The following is a 16,628-nucleotide window of genomic DNA, read 5'->3' as shown; positions in this document are numbered from 1 at the left end:
ATTGCACTGCGGGCCACATGAGGCCCCATTTTGGACAACCCTGTACTATATGTATAGTGACCTTTGGCCCAACTCTGGGGCACCCTGAGCTCCCTCACCATCAGGGATCTCTACCACTTCAGAGTTGCCTAATTAGCATAGCAGGATTCAAGCTTCATACCCCACTACCAATCAATGACAGCTAATAGATACCCTCTTCACTGATGTCTCAGTAAGGCTACTTTGGTATCAGGCCCTGGTCACATCTAACTCCCTTAACTAAGGGTGAACAAGAAAAGAGGGAACTGCTCTGTGTTAGCACCTATGAAAAGTCCCACCCCCACTCTCCCACACCCCTGGAAAACTCTCTGGTGCCATTTTTCACTGGAGTTTGACCCGTCATGGTAGCATCTCTTCCCCTGCCCAAGTTATTTGAGTATGTGAGTATGTATGTGCTGAATAAACCTACTTGCTTTACCAGCTTGCTGCCCCTGCAGTTCTTGCTGCTTCCCAAGTGCCTCATGAGAATTCATTCCCCTTGACAGAGCTGACCTCTGGCACTGTAATTGGAAGTTCCCTCTTTCCCCCTCACCTCCTAAGCAGAGCCAGGAGGAGCAGGACAGTACACAAGGCACAGACCTAGGTAAACAAAGCCAATGACAGACTTGATTCTGTACACATTGACTTACTGTTATTTATTTCTTCGTTTAACTGACTCACAAAACTCAACTGTGTAGACAATGAATGAAGCTAATATCATAATTCCTTATTTTTTAAGCCTTTGGGGAACAACTTTATAACTTGTCCCTTGTAAGTCAACGGAGTCCATGACTGCCCACTGTGTACAAACTACTGTGCTTGGCACCCAAGGTGCTAACAAAAGAAATGAGCCATACCTTCTGACCTCCAGGAACTTAAGAGTTTAGGGGACACAGGACAAAATGAACATAAAGGAGAGAAGCATAAAAATGGCATACTTCATTAACACACTAGAGAGAGTGTTAGTCACTGACACACAGAAAGTGAAAGGGGAAAGAGGGGGAAAGAGGGAGAGAGGAGGAGGGGGGTAGGAAGGAAGGAAAGGAAGGAGGGGGATGGAGAAAGAAGAGAGAAAGAAATGGAGGAGAAGGGAAGGGAAGGACAGGGAAAGAGCAATGAACTGTTTCACTTCATCATTGGCTCTATCCCCATTATTTAGTTCAATGTCTAGCATAGTGATGGGGAGACAGACAGACACAGACACAGACACACACACACACACAGACACACACACACACACACACACACACACACACACACTTTTATTACACCTAAGTCTCCTGAGGAGAAGAGAAAGAGGAGTTCATAGTCTTCACTTTTTCTCTCCAGTCGTTTTCATTCCCATCCCAAGATCTTCCCAGTCAAACTTCATGCTGGGAGAAGGGATAGGGTAGGATCAGTAAGCAGAATTCTATTTTCTGAGGACACATAAGGAATCTTGAATATTAAAGGTGTCTTTTAGTGGTTTTCCCTTGACACCTTTTCCTTCTCCAAACAAACGCCCAACAACAAAGATACAAATCTCTCAATATTTTAAACTGGCATATAGTGAGTACTCTTTGGAAGGCTCAGAATTTACCTACCAAATAATGTCTTCTGATATTTTTGAATGTGGGGTGAGGTGCGCACACACACACGCGCGCACACACACACTCAGGGTCACAAGTTGGCATTCAAGATATACCCTTAAATAAAACACCACCTTTATTGCTTATTTACTGACACAAAATACAGCTGTTCCACTTTACTTTAGCTGATACAGAGTATGACACATTATGGTGATCCATTACACAGTTACAGCCTTTTTCATTTAAGCAGAAAATGCAATTAGGCCATACTATTACTCTGTCTCATTTTATACTATTACTCTGTCTCATTTTTTTTACCAATGAACTTATAAAAAATAAATATCACCCTACATCTGAAAAAAAATTCTTGCGCTGTATTATCATTACCTCAAGAAATAAGAATGGCCTACCCCTCAATGTCGCTCTCTTTGAGTTAAACCTGTTAAAACACTGCAAGAAAGGTAAGCCAATAGAAAGCAGTATGGTGATTCATCTCTATAACTGAACAGCACATCTTTTTTTTTTTTAAATATCCAGAAATAGCAACCATTGTGTTTTTCCCTAGTGACTTAAAAAAAAAATCCATTAATTAACGTAACCGGATGTAAGACATAACTGAGAAAATAATTTACTTTTTTTTTTTTTTTGGATATGGGACCTGTAATTTCAGTAGGGTTGAAAGTTCCCACTATCAATGCAGAACAGCGATTTCTCTGTAATTTATAGTCCTAGAACATTGCCAGGGGGCACTGAGAGGTTAAGTGTCAGAGTCAGGACCTAAACCCAGGTCTTCCTGACTCCAAGGCAGGCTGTGTATCCATGTACTATGCCACGCCGCTGATCACTTGATAACTTTAATCTTTACCTATTTTGTTCAGCCATTTTTGGTTGTGTCTGACTCTCTGTGATCCCATTTGGGGTTTTCTTAGCAGAGGAAACTGAGGCAAGCAGGGTTAAGTGACTTGCCCAGGGTCACACAACTACTAAGTGTCTGGGGCTGGATTTGAACTCAACAAGATGAGTCTTCCCAACCTCGGGCTGGGCACTCTATCCACTGAGTCACTTGGACATCTCAGGAAACAATAAACAACATTTATTTATTAACAGTTATAAGAAGACCTTAAGAGCAACACTTGATTGTTAAAAGTCCCCGATGACATGGTCCTTAAAAAAATGAGCTATAAATACAGAGACAGCATCCTGACTATGCATGTGTGTGACATTAGAAAGTCAAAAGATTGAGACAACTGAACTGAGGTATGGAATATAAGGGTTAATCTGGCTGAGTACATCCAAGTATTCACCTGTCAGTGCTTTTCTTAGCAGAGGCTCCATGGAGTTTATTCTTGTTATGTGATAACACTTCAGGGCCCAAGGCCTTGCCCTTCCCACTGTTCCAAACTTATTATCAACCACAGGAGCCAAATAATGGACGATGATGACTGCACTCCATATATATATATATATATATATATATATATATATATATATATATATATAAAATCTATTAAAAATGTCAGTTATTTTCTATTATTTTAAGAAACAATGACAACCAGAAAATGTTATTTTTATGGCAGAAAGGAGCAAAATGTGAAAGCGAATTAAACCTCAAACATACAATACATATTAGTTAAATGACTGAACTGACTTGGCTGTCTATGTCTGAAGAGGTGGCAGAGGTTAGAGAAATATTTTGGTCAAGGGAAGGAGAATGTGTATTTGAACTTGTTGAGACAGGTGCCATTCCTCCTCTCCCTTTTAGCCTCAAGATCAAAACCCACAATTTACTTACAGATGCAATCTTGCTAAGTTTGCCTTGGATATAGCTAGAAAAAAGCAGCTGGAGCTAACAAGAATTGGTTACTTTTTTATCAAAAAATTCATAATTGGATTCAAACTAATTAAAAATAAAATGAAAGCTCAAGAATTCCAGGCTTGTTTTAATTTTCAAAGTAAGTAGCTGTATCAAATTTTAACGGCCATGAAATATTTTTAAATGTTTTAAAAAACCTGAATATTTTAACTTCCCTCATACAGATCTAAGAGGTCACTGGATTACACAAAGAAGAAGAGAGGCTCAGTAGGGTGGCCAAAGTTACTCATAGAGTAATGATAATAATAATGGCCAACATTTATATAGTGCTTATTATGTGCCAGGCACTGTGATAACCACTTTGAATTATTATCTCATTTAATTACTAAAACAACGCTGGCAAGTAAATGCTATTATTATCATCCCCATTTTACAGATGAGGAAACTAAAGAAAAGGGTAAGTGACTTGCCCAGGGTCATACAGCGAGCGTCTATCTGAGGTCAGATTTGAACTGGAGTCTTCCTGACTCCAGGCCCAGCACTGTATCCACCACACCACCTAAACAACAGAGGTGAGATCTGGATTCAAGCCTTTTAACTACAGACCCAGTGTTGTTCCCTCTTTATCATGTTGCTTAAAGAAATGATTCTGAAAGGGATCTTAACTTCCACATCCAAAACTTGCCTGTAATTCAGAATTCAAGTTTTATAGTATAAAGATACTTTTATTATCTTGAGAAACAATGTTTCCAGTTTTCTTGTGCCTAATTAAACTCAATAAACATTGACTGTGCATCTATTAAGTGCAAAGCATTGTACTAAAGTAGAGGGCCTTGAATGCCAACTTTCTGTGGTAGGCAATAGTGGGTGCAGCAAAGAAATGGTCTATTAAAAGCCATTATGATAGTCCTAGTCAAGAAGCAGAGGCAGCTAGGTGGCTCAGTGAATAGAGCACTGGGGCTGGAGTCAGGAAGATCCAAGTTCAAATCTAGCCTCAGGTACTTCCTAGCTGTGTGACCTTGGGCAAATCACTTAATCTCCATTTACCTTAATCTACTGGAGAAGGAAATGGTCCCCAGTATTGCAAAAAGTCTGACACAATCCAACAACAAAGTCAAGAAGTATAAGGGACCTGGAAACTAAGGGAGGGTGAGAAGTCAAAACTGACACAGCACTCTTACTTCTAGGCCCTTTGTTCAGAACGGGAGAATTCCCCCACCCTTTCGGCTCACAAACACAACCTTTAATCAAAGCCCAAGAAAAAGGTTCCCACCTCCAGGAAGTGTTGCCTGATCTGGTCGGTTGATAAATCAATTGACAAGCATTTATTAAGGGCCACCATGTGCCAGGCAGAAGCTTATATTCTATCAAGGGAGACAACCTGTATATTTATAAGTATATACAGAGTAATTAGGGGAAGGAGGGGAGGAACTAGCAGCTGGTGGGGACGGGGGCACCAGGGGAGCTTGAGGAGAAGGCAAATCAGGAGAAGTCTCATGTAGAAAGTAGCACTTCAGACAAGTTCTGATGGAAAAATAGCTGATATTAAGAAGCAGAGATGAGGAGGATGTGTATTCAGCCCAGGCATGGGAGTAGGATGGGGTAAGGGGAGAGCCTGGGCAAAGACACAGAGACAAGAAATGGAGGGACTCGTGTGCTGGGCAGCATTAGAAGGCCAGTTTGAACTGCAGAGTGTGTGAAGGAAAGTAATGCATAATCAGGCTCTGAAGAGGGTAGAGTGGAGCCAGGGCTTTAAAAGCCAGGGGAATCTATAAAAATTCAATAAACACCTTCCTCCTCAGACCCCCACAAAGTACCTTGTTTTCTAAGTTTCTTATCTGCCTCCCCCTCCCCCACCCCCCAGACTATATATACAATCTCCCAGGAGACAGGAGATGAATTTTATCTAAACTTTTGTACCCTGTTGGGGCCACTGATAGTCTGGTCTAGACTTTTTAAAGTGTTAATAATGTGGATTAAACTTTAAAAGTGTGTTACGGGCACACTTCGGGTTTTTGGAGAAAAATGTGAGAGACAGTTGTTAAACACTTACCAGCATAGCCCTGCTGTTCCCCATCCCCCCATAATAAGCACACTGTAGTCGAGAATGGTGGTGACAATTACAGAAAATGGGAAGCTGGGAACTGGGATAGGTTCTGGGAAGAAAATTATGTGTTTGGTTTTAGATTTCAGTTTGAGAAAGGAAGTGGAGCCAGGTCTAGAGCTATCGAAATTTATTTCAGAAAGAACTGAAGCTCTGGGGCCATACGGGGCTTGGGGATCATCTGCCCAAAGATAACTGGATAAGATTGCCCACTGAGGCTGTTTTAACAGAAGAAAAGATAATTGGAGATTTGATTTCACATCTTTCCCCAACTCTCTTAAATAGGACCCAACTGGCCAGAAAGAGGATTAAGTAAGGCTTAGAAGAATCCTTTGCATTCCCTGTGTGAAAGCATTACAGTCAGCCCCAGGGATCTTATCTTCCTTTCAGGATATAAGGAGTATGTGGGGGAGGGGAGGTAGAGGGGTTCAACCCAGTACTTCTATTTGTATGCTTGTATTTCAGGGATGTTCCACACATTTTGGAGGAAGGAAGCACATTTCTCTATTGTTTTATATTCCCTTAGATAGCCTGCCCATCTGCTTATAGAAACAGGGCTGATTACTACCCTCATGAGCATCCCATGAAACGGTGATGCCTAGAGGAAGACATTTCCTGCTTTAACCACTAATTCATTCCTGTGCTTCCCAAGAAAAGGGAAAGGATATTTAGAAATGATTGGGTGTTTCCCATTACTACAAATATCAAAATAATTTCATTATGAAAACAAATGCTAGGAAATACAAACATGAAATACATTCCCTGAAGACAGATAAACTCTAATGACTTGCTTCTTCTTCTCCATATGCTTCTTCAAGAAAATGAGAAATCAAAGGCTAATTAACCTGCTGATTAATCAATCCATATTTATTAAATGCCTACTGTATTCCAGGCACTGTGCTAGGCCCTGCGGATTCAAGAACAAGGGATAAAACCAGTTCTCTTCCCCCTTCAGATTATATTCTGATAGGAGACAACAATTAGATATAAAGGCATGTACAACAACAAAAAATAAAGTAAATAAATACAAATACATGTGGAGTAGCTAAATAAGAGGTCATTTGGAAGAGAGATCACTAGCAGTTGTGGTGAATTGGGAAAGGCTTCAGGAAGGAGATAGTACATGAATTCCATCTAAAAGGAAGAGAGGGCTCTTGAGTCCAGGATAAAGAAAAGCCTAGAGATGGGGGGCAAAATCAGAAGACTAAAGGGAAGGTCAATTTAGCTGGCACGAAGAGGGGAGAGTAGGGCAGTAATGTCCAGTAAAGATGGAAAGATCAAGTTGAGTAGTACATTACAAACTAAATACTTTATATTTTATCTTGGAACATTTATAAATATTATCTCATTTGATCCTCACAATAATTCTGCGAAGTAGGTGCTATTATTATCTCCATTTTACAGTTGAGGAAACTGAGGCAGACAGCGGTTAAGTGACTTTGCCCAGGGTCACACAGCTAGGAAGGGGCTCAATTTTAAAATATTGTGATACTCGTATTCCTGCAACATGTCATTACTGTGTTTACTGTGCTTATTTTTCCATAAAAACATAATGTAACACTTTTATCCAAGGGCAACTGGATGGTGCAGTGGATAGAGCATTCGACCTAGATTCGGGAAGACCTGGGTTCAAATCTAGCCTCAGATACTTACTAGCTGTGTGATCCTGAACAAGTTACTCTCTCTATTTGACTCAGTTTCCTCATCTGTATAATGAGCTAGAGACGGAAATGGCAAAGGATCTTTGCCAAGAAAACCCCAAATGAGGCAACAAAGAGTCAGAGGACATGACTGAAACAACCACGACACCAATATTATTATCAACTAAAATTTTTCAGTTATCTTTATACATAAAGGGAAAGGCTGGAAACTTATAAACACATTTTGGAACCAGATTTTGAAAAAAGTAACCCTTCTTAGAATAATATTCACAAACCACTGCAACCTACTAAAGACTTCTCTTCAGAGTCAAGGCCCAAGGTCAGGAGCTACCACCTCCCTGAACCTTTCCCTGCTACAGCTACCCAGAATACAAGCCATCCCTCCTTCCTCCTATCTCACTCACTCCTCAAATGTACTTAATAATATTCTGACTTGCCCTGTGGTCATCTGTGTATGTGCCTACTACATTTTAAGCCATTTCTAAACAGGAGCTATGCCATCCATCCTTTTAGCTCCATCTCTGTAAGCCCAGTGCCTTGAACATTTTTGGTGGTGAGAAGGCTGGATCTGTGACATCATCAGGCAGAAGACTTCCCAGTGAAGAAACTCCCTCTATCGATGCAGAGAATTAATTGCCTTGGACAGTACAAATGTCTGACAAACATTGATTCAGAACATTCGTGTTTGTGTATGTATGTATGTATAATATACATGTATACGTATATATAAAATGTGCATATGCATGTGTGTACACACACATACACACACAAGTTTTTATACCGAACTATGAATCACCATAAGAGGCAGCTAGGTGATACGGTGGATAGAGTGTTGGGCCTTGAGTCAGGAAGACTCATGTTCCCAAGTTCAAATCTGGCCTCAGACACTTCCTAGCTGTGTGACCCTGGGCAAGTCACTTCACCCCGTTTGCCTCAGTTTCCTCATCTGTAAATGAGCTGAAGAAGGAAATAGCAAACTGCTCCAGGATCTGTGCCAAGAAAACCCCAAATGGGATCTCCGAGAGTCAGACATAACGGAAACCACTGAACAACAACAAAAATTAATCCTAAGATGTCATGGATTTGGAATAGAGCCAGCCTAGATAGTTTGTCAAGTGTAACAATTATATCCTTTTTGCTACATCATGAACTGTCTGCATGAACATTCTTGTTGTTTTCCCAGATTTGGTGTACACAATGATTCATGGTAAGTCCATCAAGATGCTAACCATTTATAATAGTAATGTATCTCCCCAGTCATCTCTTTAACAAATGGCTGATTCTAAAGTAATGATACAGTATAAGTCTACGCAGGTGGAAGAAGAGTTACATGGAGAGACAACTGTCAGATGAGCAGAGAAGCAGAAACAAAGAGAGTGAATTTGAGATTCCCTCCAACACATCATGAAATTTAATTCACCTAGACATAATGGTGTCAAAAGGTCTCCCAAAGTAAATCTTCAAGTTCAGATCTATTTTCCATTTTATACAACAGATATTTTGCTAAATAGTCTGGTAATTAAAATTGGTGTAAATTTGATAATATTCTAAATACACCTGCCATTTAAAATCCTCTAAATATAAACCTTTTTATAAAACAAATTTTATATTTTCTTTTAAACTCATACTTTCATACATTAGATTTCCTTAAAGAGGGGAGGAGGAAGGCAAGGATAAGAAAGGATACCATTTCCAATGTGCATTGCCGTTTTACTTCTAGAGTATGCCTTGCACAAAGCAGGTGCCTGACACATTTTTAAAAGGGATTTATAGAAAATAGTCAAAGAAAATGAGTGATTTTAGAATTCATCTTACCTTACTAGTTTAACAGCTTATTATTTATAATTATTTATTTATTATATTTATATTATTATATTATATGCCTATATTTCCTTCTCCATATATTGTTATATTCATATTATTTATATTTATTAGTTTATTATACATTTATATGAAGAATTCAAATGTCTATATTCCGTATTTTACAATGTATGGGAACAAAAGACAAAATAATCTGAAATTCAAATCTCCAAATTCTGTGCGCAAAAGGGAAAATGCCACTGTTCTTATAATATATACCTTATGGCATACAACATTTGTATTTTGAAATCAAAGCTCCAAGCTAAACTTTTACTATTTTTTACCGTTTATTACTATTGTATTTTTTATAAAACTACTTAGAAATTTTCTAAATGAAACCAAGAATACTCACAGTTACTTATCACTCCTCCCAGTGGATCTCCTTTGAAGTCAAATTCAATATCCATATACTTGCCCTGTAAAAAGACATTTTATGTATATTTAGCTTTGAAATCTAGATAGATAAATCTATCTATATATAAAATTAAATTTTTATCTCCAAGTTGTATTTCTTCTAAGACAATAACCTTTCCTAAAGCCCTTGACCACATTTTATGTGTTAATTTAAATGTAATAAGGAAAGAGTGAAGGGTCAAGTAATAATAGCCTAGTCTCAATACAAGGTATATATGCTATTTTTATATCTCCCATAAGATACTTCTGGTAAAGTACAGCACTGGCTCAAAACTAAATAAATCATTTCATTAACAGAAAAATTGTTCTCTCATTTGACCTCTAGGTCAAAGTATTGTTTCAAACTCCTAAGTAAATTAGGTGATAGGTATTTGGTTTAATAATAATAACTGTTGAAAATAAATAATAATTTTTATTTATATGCTGAAGGAAAAAAAAATGATAAACACAGGAAGGAAGCTTTTGCAAACCCTTGAAACAATCTCACGGCTTTTACTTACTCACCTATCTATCCTGTAGCAAAACCAGTGGGTACAGGGTATGAACAACTGTCAATCACTGGCTGATGGAGAATTTTTCCTCTGTTTTGATGGTGATTATAAAATGATCCATGGTGCAATGTCATAGCATAGCACACTTTGTAGGTAAGACAGACACAGACAGACAGACAGACAGACAGACACACACACACACACACATATCCAATCTCACACTTTTTTTTTTAAGGGCAGACCTATAAAGTTAAAAGTAACAAGTAATCCTTTTGGCAGTTTCTCCTTTGAAGTAGGATATGTCGAGATAATAGTCTGGTTACATTTTGCTTCCCACTTTAGTTAGAGTCAAATATTTTTTAACTACTTCTATCCAAATTTCAATTTAACAACAGTTATTGAGTACTTACTATGTGATAAGACCTGTTAAACGCTAGGAATAAAACTCCCCCCTCCTACTTCCCATTCCCCCAAAAAACACATTCCTGCCTTCAAGAAGCTTGCGTTGTTAATTTTTAATTCTCAAAATAACTGGGGGCAATGTGAACAGGTAGAGAGAAAATTTGCTCACGGTCTTCAAAGATGCCTCTTCCAAACCACAGCTGACATTGTAACTACTTGAGTACAGGCTGTGATTTTTGCATTAGTAGCACACTGCCTTCCACATAGTTGTTGTTCAGTCCTTCAGTCACATTTGACACGTGACCCTGCAGACTTGTATATGGGGTTTTCTCAGAAAAGATTATGAAGCAGTTTGCCATTTCCTTCTCCAGTGTGTCCCCATTTTACAGATGAGGAACTGAGGCATATAGGGGTTAAGTGACTTGCCCAGGGTGACACAGCTAGTGATTGAGGCTGGATTTGAATCCATACCAGTGCTCTATCCACTGCACCACCTAGCTGCCCCATATATTCACATTGTACCTGTTCAATTAATAAGTTGATATGAACTTACACTCATTAAACACCCAGTAAAAGTAACTGGATTTCAAAAATTATTGTCACAAACATGGGTGGAGCTCTATTTAGACCAGTCTGTCCTGGAGGTTCCTATAAACTTTAGGGTCCCATAATGCTATGTAACATATGGGATTAAGAAGTAATGACCTATTAAAATGAAAAGTAGTCATTTACGCCTAAGTGAAAGAGGTATCAGTTGGAGGAAAAGGTGGGGGAGAGACAGGGGGGTTCAGAAATGGAAGAGAAAGGAGGAAAGGAGATACAGAATCATAAGGGCAAAAATTGCATTTCTACCTGATCTCTAAGTAGAAAAAAAAAAGCTGTTTTTATTCTACTCCCTCTTCTGTGGTTGATCTGAACAGATGTTGAGGTGCTGCAGGATGTATGAGAAGGATGATGATGATATTACATTGCTGTAAACCCTGGACCCATTGCCGTAAACACATTTTGCCCTTAAGAATTGCAGGTAAGCAAAGCACAAAGGGAGATCCATGGTGGATCGAAGTAGGCTTCAGCATGTTTTCCAATAACAATCTGTACATAAGAATATCTTATTCTTCTAGCATGCAGATAGAGGATTCTGGTAAGATAAGGATATCTTATTATCATCCAGGAAAGGCATTATTAGAAAGGACATGAGACAGTCATTTTGGCAAGAGTCAGGGATTAAGAGACATACAGCCTGGGTGTTATACCATCACACAAAATGAGGGGAAACACACACACAACCCCCTAGAGCAAAGGTTCTTAACCTGGGTCCATGAAAGCCTAAAGACGATCTAGAAAGGAAAATGGACAAGAATGACATAGGATGAGGTATGGGCAGGCTATGACCCGCAATGATGAAGGAAATACTCGAGACAGCATGATCATCAATTCACTGAAATACAAGTAAAGGGAGCAGGTAAAAGCCAGTAACGGCCTTTTGGCAAGAAAAACCCCTATGACTCCTGGAACTGGGGTCATCTCACCCAGTAAGCAGGCAAGTCTAGTTCCTGATGTGGTCTACACCTTTGCTCACCTGGTCCATTCATCTGAATCCAGGTCACGGACTGGCTGCTCTCAGGCTACAACTTGCACAAACCAAAAGCTTTTACCCCATTCTGCTTGACAATTTCTACAATTTTGGAAACACCTTGTGAAGGAAACATGAAACGTCATCTCTAGTTATATGGAAGAAAGTCAAGCACAACATAAACTAATAGAGATGGGAGAAAACAGGTCCCACCACAATTCTAACTTGGATTATGATGATTTGTGTATGTTTCCTTACTACATTACAAACTCCCTGGAAAGCAGGGGTCACTCATTTCTCCTTTTTCTTCTTTGCACTTCATCCAGCACTTTGCCCAGAGGAGATTCTTAACAATTACTTGGCAGTGTAGAGGGTGGAAAGATCGGTGGATTTGGACTCAGACAACCCGAGTTCAAGTCTCAGCACTGCTCCTTATTACCAGTATGACCTTAGATGAGGAAGGCACTCTACCTTCCTGGGCCAAGCATTCCTCCTCTGTAAGATGACAGAGTTAAATGATGCACTTTAATGTACCTTCCAGCTCTAAACATTAGTTTAGATCATTAGATCCTGGGAACCTGAAATCTGCAAGGTACTTTATGCTTAATCAAGCTGAGTAATCCTCTTTAGTAAATTAATAGGACACCATTCAAATATATACTTACATACAAAAATATGTGCAAGTATATATGAATATGTATATGTGTAGGTATATATGAATATGTGTGTATGTATGTATGTATGTATGTATGCAGGAAGGTGATACAGTAGGTAGAGTGCTGGGCCTGGAGTAAGGAAGACTCATCCTCCTAAATTCAAATCTGGCCTCAGACACTTACTAGCTGTGTGACCCTGGGCAAATCATTTAACCCTGTTTGCCTCAGTTTCCTCATCTGTAACATGAGCTAGAGAAGGAAATGCAAACCTCTCCAGTATCTTTGCCAAGAAAACTTCAAATGGGGTCATGAAGAGTTGAAGACAACTAAATGACAATAACACATATACACACACATTTAGGTATTAGAAAAATTTCATGTATAACAATGTTGGTGTAACACAGCCTTCTGACAGCTAATGAAATTAAAAATATCCTACTGAACTGGTGTCACAAGCTGTCTTTATTCTACTGCCAGAGGTTGAATATTTTACTAGGATGGCTTTTAAATGAATGGTGGGTAAGCCCTTCTCAGTGATGTCTAATTCAAATAGAAAGGGATCTTTTCTGATGCTTATTGATTTAGAAATCCACAAATTAACACCATCTATGTCAGAGATCATGCTTTTTCCCAATTTCCCAATGACATTTTAATCTGGCTTAAAGTATTGCAGCTAGTTTGACACTTCTGTCCTAGATCATCAGTTAAGGTATCTCAAAGGATTCAAAGCTGGCACGGAGCTTAGAGATTCTAGTCAATTTTCCTTATTTAACAGATGAGAAAACGAAGATCTACAGAGATTAAATTATTTCCCCCAAGGTCACACAAGCAGAAGAGAGCTACGAGAGAGATTAATATCCTGCTTCTGTATTAAATATGCTAAAGTTTTAGGCAACTTCAACCAAAGTAAGTCAAATCTAAAAAATACTGGAGGAAAAAAAATAAAACTGATGATGAAATCTCTTGCCTGGGCTCTTCTTTCTGTGACCATAAGGGTTGGCCAATGGAGTAAGAATAGCTACTGAACAAATTAAGGCATAATTAGTTCATTTCCTTTCAAGTGAGGAATCCTCACTTCTTGTGAAAGAACTTTCCAAGCATACAGTAAGTACAACCATGTATTTCCCCTAAGTATGCTCTTCTATAAAGGTCTTCTCTTTGCCCACCCCCTTCCCCACCCCAGACACAGATACCTTTACCCAAATTATATCTACCTTCCATTCACCCTCCTCTATTTTACATGGCACAGAGGAGTAAGTTCTTCATGGAACTATAGATTCTCAAGCAAGTCGATGCCCTCCCTACTTCCTAATGAGTTCTCCTGTAAGTCTGGAAAATGGTACCTCTAGCTGTTTGCTGCAAACTATGACCACCTCATTTCAAATAAACACAACCATGTTAAGTACCCGGTGTGTGGAGAATTTTGCTAGAATTAGGGGTAAATACAATATTTGGTGAAGACATACCCTCATAGAGCTTAAAATACAATAGGAGAATAAGGCGCATACACAGATAATGAAAATATATGACAGTATATAAGAGGTGCACCAGAGAATACAAAATAAAATCCTATATAAAGTCTAAGGAGGAAAAGACTGCTCTCAGTAGGAAAGATCAGAAGGAAGATTTATAGAAGAAACAGCACGTTCTTTGCTATCCCCCTCTTTAAAGCTCAATTTACCAGGAAAAGATGGAAAGGCAAGGCATTCCAGGCACAGGGGACAGAGTAAACAAAAGCTGAGAGCAGGAAAAGTACAGGGGTGTGTTCAGGGGGGAGAGAAGAGGAAGAGTGGGTCCATTTGGCTGACAGTTAAAATGCACAGAGAGAAGTATTAGCCAGCCAGTCAGTCAGTCAACAAACATTTATTAAGTACTTGCAATGTGCCAGGCACTGATCAAAGCCATACGGATAAATATAAAAGTAAACCACGTGGTCCCTCACCTCAGGGAGCTAACACTCTACTGGGGCTCCATTAAAGTCGCATTAGAGCTGTTCACATACAACCAGGCACATAGTTTTTGAGTCTTGGCTCTGCTCCTTATAACCTTCGTAGCCTCAGGAGAGGTTCTCTTCCTTCTGGGCCTAGGCAGAGAGGCCCAGATGACTATGTACACACAAAGCAGACACAGGATGCACTAGCTGTGAGGGAGCCCGAGAGGCCTCCTGAAGAAGGTAGAATTTAAGCTGAGCACTAATGGAAGCCAGGGAAGCCAGGAGGTAGAGGTGAGAAGGAAGAGCACTACAGGCATGAGGTTGTGTTTTGTTGTTGTTGTTGTGTTTGTCCTTTGTTTTTGAAGAGGACCATGACATCAGGGAGATGATGACATGACTTGCAGTTGACTTTGATTTGAGTGAGGGAGGGCTGTGCAAGGTCACCAGCCTCACTTTCTCCTCCAGAGCCATCTGGGTCCAGTGGCCTCATATTCATCAGGACAGCTGGAGATGACCCAGGGATGCAATGGGAGATCCTGGCCCTTTCAGGCTAAGGGATTTTCAGGTTCTCACTTAGAGTGAGGTGACACCTATTCAGTGAACAGGCCTCTTTAAGAAGCAAGTTGAGGGATGGCTCTTTTAATTAGAAAAAGGAAAAAAAAATCAAACTGAGAGGAGAAGATCCTCAAGGTTGCTGTTCAAAGATTAACAGTTACCAATGACATTCATTCTGAGCCAAGAGGGCCCAAAATATAGCCATTAGGTGGAGCTTGGGCAGGGACCTATTGTGGTCCAATCTATGAGTCTCAGAATGATATGGGCCAAAGGTTTAGTATGTGAGAAAAGAAGGGGAGAGAGGGAGGAAGTAAGGGAGGGAGAGAGAGAGGAAGGGAGGGAGGAGGAAGGAGCTTCTGGGCATCAAAATTTGCCTTCCTTTGGAGAGGAGAAGGAGTTGGGTAACTCAGCAGGCATGAAGACAGCCAGTGAAAAGGCAGAGAAGGAAGATGGAGAGCTGTATGTGAGGAACAACATGAAGGCCACTGGAGCTAGATCCTAGAGGACATGGAAGGGAGCAAAATGTAAAAAAGACTGGAAAGATTACATGAGGAGGATTCAAAGGTAGGGTGGCACCACATTTTGGAAGGCATTCTATGCCAGGTTAAGGATTCTGAATTCTACTCAGGAGGAAAAGGGAACCAATGCACCTTTTTGAGTAGAGGTGTGACATGACAAGATCTGGGTATAAGAACAACTATTTTGGCGACAATACGACCAAGGTTTTAGAGTCTCCTTCATCTTTATGCTATCTGAACTTGGCGCCAACATTTCATCTTTCTAGCTCTCAGTTTCTCATCCATAAGATAATGAGGGAGGAGGAGTAGAGAAAGAAGAGGGAGGTGGAAGAAGAAGAGGAGGAGGAGCAGGTGGCAGAGGAGGAGGGAGAAAAAAGGAAGAGGAAGTAGAGAAAGAGGAGGAGGTGGAAGAAGCAGCAGAAAAGGAGGTGAGAGGAAAGAAGATGATGAAGAAGAAGAGGTAGATGGAGGAAGAGAAGGGGAAGGTGGAAGAGTGAAGGAAGAAGCTGAGGAGGAGGAGGAAAAACAGGGGGAGGAGGGTCCCTGGAAAAGCCAATAAGAAAATGCAAGACCCCTGGTCTCCAAAGCCGTAAGCCTGGATTCCTTTAAATCTTCACCAAGTGAGAATCCATCTAGCACGAAAATAACTTATTAAGAAGAGCTTGGGAATATTAAATATGCCTTTTCCCTTCTCTTCTCATATCTGTTAGTTGTCTGTTATCAATACTAATATCAGCAGGTTACGGGCTTCAAGGCAGATGGAGGAAAAATGTTACTTTGGTAAAAACCTTGCCTTACTGGAACCCTTCAAGATCAAGTGCTTTAGAGACCTGATTTCCCATATAACCACAGAACCTGTAACTATGCTGGATGGAATGTGTGACACTGCACCTAAGTTTTTGTTTTTTTTTTTTCACAGCGGATAATGAACATAATCTAACCTTTTCTGGATGAGTCTGGCTCGCTACAAAGTATCACTTGTTGCCCTGCGCTCAAATATGATTCCTTCAGGGTCTACTGAGATATGCAGAGCTATATGATTCCATACCAAATGGTCCCAGA

The 16,628-nt window shown here is 39.9% G+C and overlaps 1 protein-coding gene across 7 annotated transcripts in view; it reads right to left on the bottom strand.

Annotated features, from left to right (window-relative positions):
- Nucleotides 1-16,628, bottom strand: part of MYO1B (myosin IB) — a 227,811-nt gene that overhangs the window by 74,211 nt on the left and 136,972 nt on the right. For all 7 annotated transcript variants that reach the window (XM_036745516.1, XM_036745519.1, XM_036745521.1 and 4 more), the window contains exon 7: nucleotides 9,377-9,440. In XM_036745516.1, coding sequence (XP_036601411.1) covers nucleotides 9,377-9,440 — 64 coding nt within the window. The remainder of the gene's footprint in view (nucleotides 1-9,376; nucleotides 9,441-16,628) is intronic.

This window comes from Trichosurus vulpecula, chromosome 2, assembly GCF_011100635.1.
Source record: "Trichosurus vulpecula isolate mTriVul1 chromosome 2, mTriVul1.pri, whole genome shotgun sequence".
NCBI classification, from domain to species: Eukaryota; Metazoa; Chordata; class Mammalia; order Diprotodontia; family Phalangeridae; genus Trichosurus; species Trichosurus vulpecula.
Note: the sequence above shows the minus strand (reverse complement) of the source record. Positions and strands in the feature narration are given on the sequence as shown.